The sequence below is a fragment of the Cyprinodon variegatus genome, unplaced genomic scaffold (genome assembly GCF_000732505.1).
Source record: "Cyprinodon variegatus isolate N-32 unplaced genomic scaffold, C_variegatus-1.0 Scaffold94, whole genome shotgun sequence".
In the NCBI taxonomy this organism is placed as follows: Eukaryota; Metazoa; Chordata; class Actinopteri; order Cyprinodontiformes; family Cyprinodontidae; genus Cyprinodon; species Cyprinodon variegatus.
The window spans coordinates 594,408-604,599 of NW_015150547.1; the positions used below are offsets into that span (position 1 = coordinate 594,408).

The 10,192-nt window shown below is 36.7% G+C and overlaps 1 protein-coding gene across 1 annotated transcript in view; it reads left to right on the forward strand.

The window, feature by feature from the left end:
* LOC107084181 (proto-oncogene DBL-like) overlaps positions 1–10,192 on the forward strand; it is a 23,445-nt gene that overhangs the window by 10,351 nt on the left and 2,902 nt on the right. The window contains exons 18-24 of the mRNA XM_015373892.1: positions 2,357–2,482; positions 2,638–2,847; positions 2,971–3,063; positions 3,151–3,229; positions 3,453–3,498; positions 6,339–6,511; positions 8,934–9,046. Of these exons, the coding sequence (XP_015229378.1) occupies positions 2,357–2,482; positions 2,638–2,847; positions 2,971–3,063; positions 3,151–3,229; positions 3,453–3,498; positions 6,339–6,511; positions 8,934–9,046 (840 nt within the window). The remainder of the gene's footprint in view (positions 1–2,356; positions 2,483–2,637; positions 2,848–2,970; positions 3,064–3,150; positions 3,230–3,452; positions 3,499–6,338; positions 6,512–8,933; positions 9,047–10,192) is intronic.

Sequence of the window (10,192 nt, forward strand, 5' to 3'; positions counted from 1 at the left end):
TATTATGCACTGCACTGAACCTATCCATATTAATGTCATTTTGTATACACAGAGTGTATACAAAACAAGATTACATGGTTTACAGCTTACAACAGTGAAATGGACATAACCATTTTAATGTGCAGCAGTGATCATCATGTAAACAGTATAGGAGAAAAGAAAACAGTTTAAAAAAATGGTGCAAAATGACATTAATATGGATAGGTTCAGTGCAGTGCATAATAAATATGGATAAAAAAAGGATTATGAAAGTTTCAGCCACGTTTTTTGATGAGGTTGATAATCATAACCACTTATTGTCCCAGAAATAAAAACCAAACAGAGCAAGCATTCTTTTTTTTTTCTGCAGAAAAGTGAGAGAGAGGACAGACCAAGTGCGAGACCCCTTGAAAAGTCTGTACTCAACTCTGCCCAAACCTCTCTTTTCTGCTGCTTTTATTATTGGACTTTAAAGGAATTACAGGAGTGGTCAAACATTACCAGGAGGGGTCTGATGAAGTTATCAGTCACCTATGGCTGCATAGCTGAATAATACCAAGCCCTGAGAGAAATATTTGCTCTCCTCATTTAGAACAATACTTAAAATTCCTTGGCCAAATGCTTGTAATGTGAAATAAAATGATAAGATACACATTTTTCTTAAATTTTTTATTTGAAATAATGTTGTTTGATGCAGAGTCCAGTATAGACTTCAACCGTTCAGTAGTCTAATGGCAGCGGGGAAAAAGCTGTTGCAGAACCTGCTGGAACTGCAGCAGATGCTGCAAAGCATCTTCTAAGAGGGCAGCAGGGAGAACAGTCCATGGTGAGGGTATAAGAGGTTTTATCCGATAATATTTATGCTCTGTTAATGCAAAGAGCGGGAGATTTTTCAAAAAGAGGATCTAGGTTAACAATTCTTATCTCATTTGTCTTCAGATTTGACAAATTAAATGTTACTCTTATAAAACAAACAGGTTCCCTTTGATGGCATTTCATGCAACATTTTTTTTCCCCCATATACTACTTTAATGTATCCAGCATCACATAATACCTATGACAACCTATGAGCCTGATGATTAAAATATAATTATTGTTTTTATGTAAATATATGTTTAACTAGCTAGTGTGACAGAAAATCCAATGGGGTTTAACTATTTTGATGCATGATTGCATTGAAAAAAATAGATTTTCACATCACAAATTGCAGGAAAATGTGAAATGCTTGTATGAGTGACGCAAACAGCAACTTTTAAACAGAGCGTGCGCGAGGAGAAATGGGCTCATGCATGCTGTCACACGCATTTAATAGGTGTTCCCTTTCAGGAGCGGGTACAGGGTTGTGAAATGTACTTCTTTTTAAGTGGAGAGGGTGGATCTTTTTAATAATTCGCGAAAATCCTCCACTATACTGTACCTTTAATATGTAAAAAAAAATTATGACGCAGGAATACTTTACAGATTGCGTTAAGGCTGCATAGTAGCTATTTATTGAGCCCAAAATGGATGAAAAATCAGTAAATTCCTCTTCAAAAAAACAGAAACAGGGCCATTTCTGATATGGCGTTTCTTTAGTTTAAAATTGGTAGTTTCTCAATGACCATTTCTCATCATTCAGGTCTTTATTTCTGGACTCCTAAGGGTTCTTTGCTTTTTTTCTTGGCTTTTTTGTACATTAGATTTTATTCACATGCATACACCCTCAAATAAACTTCCTCATTGGTCATTTTGTGTACCTATTGTGGCACTCTAACCAGTGAAAGAGTTAAACTGGTTTTCAGTGTTTAGGGAGCAGAGGGGACTCGAAAAGGTAAATGGAGATGGTATAGTATTTATAATCAGATTTATGAATTGCAGTTTTTAAATCTCTTTATTTAGAAATGGGATGTCAAAATACATTTTCAACTCCCAGTATTAAATAATATATTGATAAATAAAATTACTCTTGAAAATTCTATTGAAAATGTGCAATTAAAAATTGGATTTCTAATTATATGATTCTAATGTTAAATTTGAAATGGCTGCTTTTTCTTTTTTAACTGACTTTTCTGGTCCTCCATAGACACAGACTCTTATAAACAGGCACAGCAGTATAAAAGGAAAGGAAGATTATATTCTGCTGATTTACAGATTGAGTATTGTTTGAGGTGAATATATCAGAAACAGTATCAATAACCAAAGTAGTTTTGTCCATTTTTAAGTGATGCTTTAATATCTTTAAGTACCCTAACATGATATTTGATTTATTTTTTGTAGGGGAACTCCAGACCCCATACTTGTTGACCAAAGACCCCAAGTGGGGTCACGACCCCATCTCTGGGAATCAATGTACTAGATTAAGTAGAAGCTCCTGTTTTTTCCCTCTGTCTTTGTTCAGGAGCTTTTGAAACACTGTGTGGAGGACCAGTACCGCTGTGAGCTCCAGGAGGCACTTGACTCCATGTTGGAGCTGCTGAAGTCTGTCAATGACTCCATGCATCAGATAGCCATCACTGGATACCCGGTACCAGCAAACCCTTAATTAAATGTAGTGCATAGGATTTATTGTGTACTGTTGGCTTCTGCTTAAATCTTTTTTGCAAGCAAAAAGACACATATGAATGATGCTCTTCTTGATCTTAGGACGGTTCTACTTTGCGCTGCTGTCTTGGGTTTCAGGGGGATATTAGACAGCTGGGCCGCATTATACTCCAAGGGAGCTTCAGCGTGTGGATCAGCCACAAACGGGCAGCGGTGCGAATGAAGGAGCTGGCTAGATTTAAACCCATGCAGCGACATCTCTTCCTTTACGAGCACGCCCTGCTCTTCTGCAAGAGACGAGAAGAGGACAGCCATGACATCTTCTACAGCTTCAAATCCTGCCTCAGAGTAAAACACTTTCACTTGTTAATAATTGTGGATGCAGTAAGAAGATGTGAAAGGAGATGTTTATAGAAAAATCTCACTGATAATGTTATATGGTAATATAAAAAGATCCCTCTTGTTCTCTAGATGAGTGCGGTGGCGATCACAGAAACTGTGAAAGGAGATGTGAGGAAATTTGAAATCTGCTACAGTGGCAGAGAAGTTGTATACATAGTTCAGGTATTAGTTGTTTTTTTTGTCTTTCATTTTATATCCAGTTGAATATAATATCAGTGTAAAAGTTTGTGTATGTATTGTCTATCCAAGGCTCCTACCGTGGAGGTCAAAGTTGCCTGGCTGAACGAGATTCAAAAAATACTCGCCAACCCACAGAAGATATGTCAAGGTTTCTATCATTTCATTGATTCAGTTAAAGCGTCTTCTATTTTTTTTTTTTTTTTTTTAGGAAAATACATCTTTTTGGGTATTTTTTATCTACATGTAAAATATTGCAGAGCTATAGCTGTTTAGCTATCTTCAGTTTTCTTCTTTACTCCCATTTCAGTATGATTTATATATTCAGATTCACTTTGATTTAACTCAGACAATTTATCCTCATCTTTCCTCAGACGAGGCTTCTTCTCTGCCGCTCACAGACAACTTCCTCTCTGACAGGTGAACTGATTTGAATAACATATTTTGTAACTAAACAGTGACTTAGAAGTAATTGTATATATCATACCATATTATTTCACTACTGATATGACCCATTTGAATCATATAACAACATTGTCATGATGGGTTTTAAAGTTTGCCCCCATGCAGAAACAACTCAGAGGCAGGATAAAAGTTAAACAGTTTATTGAGAGGTATGGAAACTCAGACTAACAGAGGAACTCAGAGGGACAAAACAAAGGGGATTCTCAGCATGAAGAATATCCAGCGGTCAGGTGAACCAGAAACACTAGGGGGAGATCAGAGTGTTGAGTTCAAGGTTCATGGGAATTTCAGGCCAATACAAAAATAAAGCCAGAAAAGGACTCACAGAAGATGACTGGTGGTTGCTCCTTGGTTCCTGTTAGCGGGGACTGTACAGATAAGGAGATAGTTGGCTGGAGGGTGAACAGGCAGACTAGTAGTGGAGCAGAGGAGCAGCAGAGCGGACTGTAAACGAGCTTTCCAGAAGTGGACTGCAAACAGAAGCGTTGAATGTTTTCCTTTAATCTCAGAGAGACGAATGATTCCTTCCAAGGCTTGAAGGACCAGGCTTATCCAGTGGATCAGGAAGTAATCCTGCCGAAGACCACAAGAGAGACAAAAGGTTAGATCTGAGGACTCAGAGAGACGATAACTCAAAGTTAGACACTGCTAAGCTCCGAGAGGCTAGAGTACCCAACACTGGCAAACACTCTGGCGAAGAGGTGGTGACAGTCCGCTGCTCATATACTCCTCTGGTGATGACCTAACGAGCCACAGGTGTGGGTGGAAAACCGGAAGAGGCCCTCCAGGTCAATAGGGGAAAGGGCACCATCTAGTGGATGGATGGAGACCAAAAAGGAACACAAAAACATTCCCCACAAACAGAAACCCTAGCAAACATATTACTTCAGTGAATTTTAAGATTAAGATTGGAAGCACAAGTTTTTAATGTTAATTCTTCTCAATCATGTCTTTTTGTCATCTGTGAATTTCAGTCATAATTCTGCTTTGATATTTGACCACTCTACCGGGGAAATCCTTCAACAAAGTTAAAAAAGTTAGAAAATAAAACACCAGACCACTTTATTTTCCAAGTTTGAAGATGTTTCGCTTCCCATCCAGGAAGCTTTCTTAATTTAAATTGTCTGGACTGAGGTTTGAGTTCCGGGCTTATAGAGTGGCAAAAACAAAAGCCTTGTTAATGCCTGACTGACCAGGGGAGATGTTTGGTCCCCTGCATGGCGATGAGGTTTGAGGGGACCATGCAGGGGACCGAAACTTCTCGCCTGGTCAGCAGGTATAACAATGACCCTAATGACTCCCTTTTCAGAGGCATGGGCTAGTATCGGGTTTTTGCAGGCCAACCACGACCTCAATGACTCCCCATTACTAAAGGTTGGACCTGTTTTTTCAGTTCAATTTGCATGTTTTCTAAGCCATAACAAGGCTTTTGTTTGTGCCACTCTATAAGTCTGGAACTCAAACCCTACTCCAGCCGTTTTGAATTGAGAAAGCTTCCTGGATGGGAAGCAAAACTTCTTCAAACTTAGGAAAAAAAAGTCCAGTGTTTTGTTTTATAACTTTGTTGGAAAGACTATGACCCGGGATGACTTTTTAAAAGAATTTTTAAAGTTGGTTAATTCTAACACAGATTTTATGAAGAGAAATAAAGACACAGAGTCACCTGTAGTTCTTTACAGGGTGTTTTGTAGTTTTGTATGTGTTCAAACAACAATTGTTTGCATGCTTGCATGTTATGGGTTTGGGGAATGTGTGAGTCTTGTGTCACATGACAAAGAAACATAACTTGTGTCCTTTTATGGTACAGGAGCTTTTTTTTTTTTAAATATAGATACTTAAACATATTTCATAAAAACTAAAGATTAAACCCAACAAATGTACAGGATATTATAGTTTTATGTTTTACCAAAAGGGCTCCAGAAGTGATCATTTTCAAGCGATATATCAGTAAGCCATCCTGTGAAGACCTCTTAAGGCTTACAATGCAATGAAAGAAAACCCATGTAGATAAGAGTAAAACACTTTATTTATGCCAGGATCTTCCTACTATGAGACACCAATTGTGTGTGAAAGTTTTCGTTTTAAAGAGAAAACTAAAAGCAGTTTTACTAGATTTAATTCAATTCAATTTATTCAATAAAACAGCTAAAACTTTTGACACAGAGGGTTTTAAAGACAGGTATTTGGCACTGATAGATGAATTGTTTTTTATTCTAATTTTAAGTGTTGTATTTTATATTATAGCTTAATGCACATTTACATCTACATGTTCATACTGTATAGTCCGTTAGATTGGGTTTTATCTTGTGAGACTTTTTGATTCTTACATACAAATTGATTGGAGACTTTCAAAAAGTCTTTGTCCATACATCGTTTCTGCTTTTTGTAGCTGAAGGGTGAGCGCAAATGAAATTTTAGTGTTTCCTATTTCCTATGCGATGAATTCATTTTCTCTTTTTCACTGGTCTTAAATGGACCAATCTCCCCATCAGCTACTTAAAGCAAGTTAAACTACACTTTAGCTAAATTGTGTTTGCTGTTAAATAAATCCCTATTTTGATGTTGTTTTGAATATCATTTGAATGAAATAACAGCTCCATATATTTCAGTAAACTGAGACGACACAGTTAAAATCAGAAACTGAAATATATGTGATTGTGAATAGAGTGGAATGCTGAGTGTTAATGTGGATGAGGTTTGAGCTTGGTTTTGTGACACTGTGGACGTTTGTTTGCCTGTCCTGTTTGTGGTGCTTGTGTTTGTGTTTCTGTGGCCATGCCTTGTTATTTTTTTAGCACGTCAGAGATGTGTGTGTCGTGGGACGGCGCGTCGGTGGGAGGCTGCTCAGCGTGTCTTCCTGTTCCTCACAGTTCCTCTGCGACAAGCCACTCCCACACCTGCAGAGCGGAGGACTCCACACGTTCCAGCCCTGCCCATTCAGAGCCTGTGGTTCACTCACCTCGACGAAGTGAGTCACAGCAGTCTACTTTTTATTAATATCGCACAGATTTTAATTTTAACAACATGCTAATTATTTTGTAAATGAAGAAAAACTTTTTCTTTCTCAACATCTTAAACAATATAAAACAGGCTTCTGCAGTAAGATTATTTTATTAAGGGAAATTATTACTGAGAATAAAATCTTGTTATGTTATGTCAGTATGGAAGAGGATTAGGGCCACTGAAAAAAAAAGTAAAATGATTTTTGCATTTTATTTCAGTAGAATATGAGAAAAAAGTCTCAGAATTCTGACTTTATCTCAGAATTCTGACTTTTTTCTTTTACTATTTCATTAATGGAAGAGCAAAAGATGATTAAAAAAAGAAAGCTATTTTAGTCTTTAAAACAGACATGGCTACAGCTTGATGCTAACATTGTTAGTAGTCAGAATTCAGTCAGAATTCGGAGATTAAAGTCAGAATTCGGAGAATAAACTCCGAATTCTGAATTTTTTCTCATATTCTACTGAAATAAAATTTAAAAATCAGATAACTTTTTTGTATTTTTTCAGTGTCTCTAATCCTCTTCCGAATGTTATAGAGCAGAGGTCTTCAACCTTTTCCAGGCCAAGGACCCCCAAACTGATGCTGAGATGGAGCGGGGACCCCCTAATTATATATGTTATGAAATTGTGTTATATCAAACCAGTCCTATAGTCACTCTATTACAGATGGAGTAATGTAACGAAAGTAATTTGGCCCTTGGATTATTAAAGTATTTCTGATTCCTGGTTGATGGGACAGGTGTTGTGAATGAAACGGTGCCCAGCTTGAAAGAGCTCCTGTGTGTCGCTGAATGTGTGCGTTGATGACTGAAAGACATCTTCTGCCTCCATTTATCTGTTTACTACAGTGTGTTGAATTCATGTTAATATCTATTTAAAGACATTTCAATTAGTGGAAAAAGGTGCAGGGGGAATATATATTTTAAAAAAAAGTCTAATCAACCAAAACTTTTGCGACCCCCATGCAGTACCTCTATGGACCCCCTAGGGGTCGCGGACCCCCTGTTGAAGACCTCTGTTATAGAGAAACTTTACACTTTTTTCTGCTGCAAAAAATCGATTGTTTTAAAGGGCCTACCTCATGCAAAATCTAATTTCTAATGCTAATTCCTTCATCAAAACCGTAGAGAAAGTGGTATTTTGCTTTTTGATGCCTCAGACTAATCCTCAGTTTTGCGGTCTGCGCAGCAGCCCCTCCCTCACCTGTGTAAAACGTGCAATTAGAGGCTCCCTCCACAAAGCATCTATCTTAATCGGGCTGTGCCTGCAAAAAAAAGCCCACTTTCTTTGATCAGCGAGGCGTGATGTGAGGCAGAGCAAGAAGATTCAGGAAAAAGTTGCTCTTTGAGCAGCTAATCTGAACAGGGCAGCAGCCTCTCTATTTTAGTTTATGTCTCAGTCGTAAAAATGTGATTTTTGACGGTGGATGCTGTCAGACTTTCCCAGCTGTCAGAAGTTGTGTGATATTGAGATGTCATGAGATTGGTGGCACCAAAAAGAACAGGAGATTAGGTCAATAAAAGAGCACACGATTTTTCAATTCTGGGTCTTTATTTATTTGGATGAAATAAGCAAAAAAAAAATAAATAAAATAAAATAAAATAAAATTAATAATAGTTCTATTGAGTTTTTGAAAAAAAAAATCAATTGGATTTAGAAGGGGTCCTGGTGCTGATCAAGACAACGTATATATAGTATAAGTGCACAAAAGTATCATGCCTACTTGCAGCACATAAACAGTATCTAAAAGTTTTGTCTTTAAGAAATAAAAAAAAAAACCTTGCAAAGATCTGACACGGGACCTGATCAACAAGATAATCGATTTAACATTGTATGGGATGAAGTACAATTTACGAAGTTTGTTGTTTCTCTAGAGATGAGCTCAAAGGTGAGAACATCTTTGGGTTTTGTGTAAAAGTAGCTAAAGTATCTCATTCAAATTTATTTCAAGGGGCCTGTAGAAATGTAAAGAATGGAGACCTGTGAGAATATAAAAACAAACAATCTAAATATATCAGGACGGACTCAAAACTTTGGCTCATGGTTTTGTGTCACATTTTGTTTCTTGGAGGTTACAAAATATCCAGCATCATTGTAGAGAATTATGTGTACACTACGATTTAATATTTTTAGCTCCTTGTAGGAATCTAATTTTCCACTCTTGATATTATGGTTAATTTGCACTATTCATGCAAGTTCCTCTATTTAAAAAAATAAATAAATAGCATTTCTTTCCTATAGCCCCTGCACAGCCTTTTAACATCAAAGATCATTATAACTGATCTTTAACATTACAATGAAAGTAGATATTGTTTGTTTATTGTTTCTGGCTTAATTGTGCACCAGTGCAGTTTTCCATCTTTCTGCTCTGTCTGTCCTGCACAGGTTGGCCTGCTCCTGCTCACTCTGTGGCGATTTGTGAGGGTCTGGAGGACTGGGGAGCCACAGACCTCTCTGCCTTATCTGACTCAGATGAGGAGGATCAACCTGCCCCACTGGTAAAGTTGTCTTCCAGGACATGAAAAACAGACAATTGATGTGTTATTATGGATAAACATCATGATTTTTCTGCCCATGAATAGAAAACCACAAAGCTTCTTGTGGTCATTAACCTTTCTTTGGTGTAATGGTTAGAAGAGTCCAGACACTAATGACTCTTTTGAAAAGCTTTAAGAGAAAAACACATTTACTGTAGGGATTAATGCAAAATAAAAAGAAATAGTCTACTAGGATGAGGTTTTACTGACCTCATTGTCGGTCTACAGTAAGTGGTAAAATATAATGGTACTGTAAACTCTTTCTAATTAATGCAGCTGATAACAGCTTCATCACTGCAGGGCATGTAGAGACTATTGAACATTTAGCATAGATGGTCAGTTAATTACTTAAAGTAACGTCCTCACGGCCCAGATGATTGTGTTCTAGTTGCTGGTGGGATTTGCTAAATTATGTGTTGCTTATTACTATACAGACAAATTACATTGAAATTCTTACAAAATTTCTTCTTAATAAGTTGTATAACTATCAACATATACAACAAGTTATGATTTCACTGGAAAAAACGATCTAGAAATAAGTAAAAACTTCTTAGATTAAGTGTATTTACCCTTAATTTCAGTAGGTAAATAAGATGGAATGAGTATTTTTACTCTTAAAATAAGATAATTAGATAATATGCACTTGAAATAAGACAATGCAATTGTGTTTTCTTATTTTAAACGTAAATTGTCTTGTTCCATTGACAAAACGTCTTTTACCTCCTCAATCCAAGAACAAATGCACTTATTTTAGGAAAAAATGACTTGTCTAGATTTCGATTTTTTCCAGTGTTCCATTTGGGATCCGTAAAGTATTTTTGAATTGAATTTCAATATAATGTTATATCTAGAAGTTGTAAAGTGCTCTGTGTGCTAATGTTTAGCCATAAAGGCCATTAGCTGTTCTAATAAAAAAAAGGTTTCCAACTTTTACAATGCTCTTCTTATCCATGTTATATGCTTAATATTTGGTGCTTTACAAGAAGCACTTCATTTGTTCATGTTTAGATAAACATAAAGGATGTTATCTATGTGTTAAACAACAGAAATAATATCACAACAACTTACATTTAAAGTCTTAAAAAACTGAAGTTCCTGAAGGACCCT